The following is a 2,030-nucleotide window of genomic DNA, read 5'->3' on the forward strand; positions in this document are numbered from 1 at the left end:
TAGAATTAATAATTGAATATAAATAAAAGTACGAATCAAAGCAAATGAATTCAAGTTTGTAAGTTTCCTGCTTGTATTGAATGTATGTAGTAGCACGTAAATTTCTTCTTATCCACGTTTGGATTATTTCAAGTAAAAGAAAATTCTAAAACAAAATTTTTGCTCTTTTCTACTATAAAACACGGCCAGAAGACAAAAACAAAGGTTATGTACGATTCGTGAAAAATGCAATGTACTTAATTTTTTATTAGATTATGAACTTATTAAGTAACAATATGTTTAACAATTCGTTTAAAAAAAAAAAACAAAGCTATAGGTCGGATTTTATTTATACAAAACTATTCACGTAAGATCGTTTAATGCCAAGGCACTTGAGTTGCATTTGTAATAATATTTCCTCTTTTATAAATTTTATATTGTTGTGTACTCGAATTATTTTCAGTACTCATATGTTGAACAGTTGGTGTTTCTAATGGAGGATGTAAACCTTCCGTTTTCAAAATATCAGAACATATCCATGATTTAATATCATTCACTAAAATATATATAAAAAAAATAATTGAACATAATAATTATAAAACTTAATGTACTTTTCCAAATTCTGATGCATCCATCATCGCCGGACGATGCTAGCATTGTACCAGTAATATTCCAACATACTCTCCATACTTGACAATAATGATCATTAAATTGTGCAACACTTTGCACTTCTAAACGACTCAATCCAGTTGATTCACTAAAATTTTTTATATTATAAATGGTTACGTATTTAATTAAGAAAAATTTTGATATCAATGTAACTACTTACGTTATTGGCTTAATATTTAATATATGTAAATCTTTACTAGCTACAGCTAATCTATGATAAGTTCGTCCTAAATTTGGTGCAAATGCAATATCATAAACAGATTCAGAAATGCTATTAATTGTTTCGATTTTAGACCATTTTCTTGAGTTTTCACTATATTCAAATATAAAAACTTTTCCGCCAGCAGATGATGTTTCATCACTTCCGGCAGCAATTAATGGTGAATGTAACATATACATAGATTTATTCCATGTTAAACAACTTAAAGGAACTTTACAAGGAATTTCATGTTGTACTGGCCACTGTGATAAATTCATCATATCTGGTGCCTCATATATTCTTATTATACCATCTGTTGATGCTGTTGCTAGCATTAAACCTAATGTTTTTGGTGCAAATTTACAATCTGTTATACTTGTTCTTGAATCTGTTAATTGAGCACGTCGCACCCAACGTTTTGTTTGTCCACTAGATGTTGAAGGTTTTTCACCAACAATTTCTTCCCAAATAGCAACGGTACGATCAAATGAACATGTTGCAATTACTTGACCAAATTCTGGATGTGCCCACGAAATACGCCATATTGTACCAGAATGTGTTTTCCAGCTAGCTGATACAGACCATTGATCATTTTCGTCTAAATCCCAAATCTAAAATAAAACACATATATTAAAAATTAGTTTTAAATGAAAAACTCTTAAATAATTTTGTCTGATTTTAACGTGACTGACTTTTACTGTCTGATCACTTGAGCATGTAGCTACTCTTTTTCCATAGTAATCATATGTAACATCATGTATAACTTCTTTATTATCTAAACGAAATTGATCAATTTGAAACATTATTTTTCTTCTCGTTGGATTATAAAAGGAAGTGTCTTTTTAGCTTTTTTGTTTATAAAATATAAAATGCGCTTATCAATTATTTGTTATTTGTTTATCTTTCCTCCAGTAAACCAGCAAATCATAAATGTCAATTGAAGATGCCACTAATGAATACAAAACAAAAAACCCTTAGAACAAAATTTTAAAGTATGATATAATATGATGAGTACATAGTTTATGTTCTGCGAACAGAGGTTTTCACGTGGAATAGAACATCAATGTGGAATGACATATTATTAGATTAGATAGTTAATTAACTTGTTTTAAGGCAATAATGAGGTTGTTTTCATACAAGTATGACGCACAAAATATCAAAATATTATTCAAAATACTGACTT

At 28.8% G+C, this 2,030-nt stretch overlaps 1 protein-coding gene across 1 annotated transcript; it reads right to left on the reverse strand.

Moving 5' to 3' along the window:
- Positions 1-218: 218 nt before the first annotated feature.
- On the reverse strand, positions 219-1,747 carry LOC129607459 (nucleoporin seh1-like). Its single transcript, XM_055518491.1, has 4 exons — positions 1,540-1,747; positions 809-1,458; positions 591-736; positions 219-535 (listed from the first exon to the last, which is right to left on the reverse strand). The coding sequence occupies exons 1-4, from the start codon at positions 1,648-1,650 to the stop codon at positions 357-359; spliced, it is 1,086 nt and encodes a 361-aa protein (XP_055374466.1). The 5' UTR covers positions 1,651-1,747; the 3' UTR covers positions 219-356.
- Between the last annotated feature and the right edge of the window lie 283 nt (positions 1,748-2,030).

This window comes from Condylostylus longicornis, unplaced genomic scaffold (genome assembly GCF_029603195.1).
Source record: "Condylostylus longicornis isolate FDR11 unplaced genomic scaffold, ASM2960319v2 ptg000027l, whole genome shotgun sequence".
Lineage (NCBI taxonomy): Eukaryota > Metazoa > Arthropoda > Insecta > Diptera > Dolichopodidae > Condylostylus > Condylostylus longicornis.

Coding starts and splice junctions, on each gene's coding strand:
- LOC129607459 (XM_055518491.1), bottom strand. CDS start 1,650: ATGTTTCAAATTGATCAATTTCGTTTAGATAATAAAGAAGTTATACAT. Junction 1,459..1,539: donor CAAGTGATCAGACAGTAAAA/GTCAGTCACGTT, acceptor GTTTTATTTTAG/ATTTGGGATTTAGACGAAAA. Junction 737..808: donor TTAAATATTAAGCCAATAAC/GTAAGTAGTTAC, acceptor AAAAAATTTTAG/TGAATCAACTGGATTGAGTC.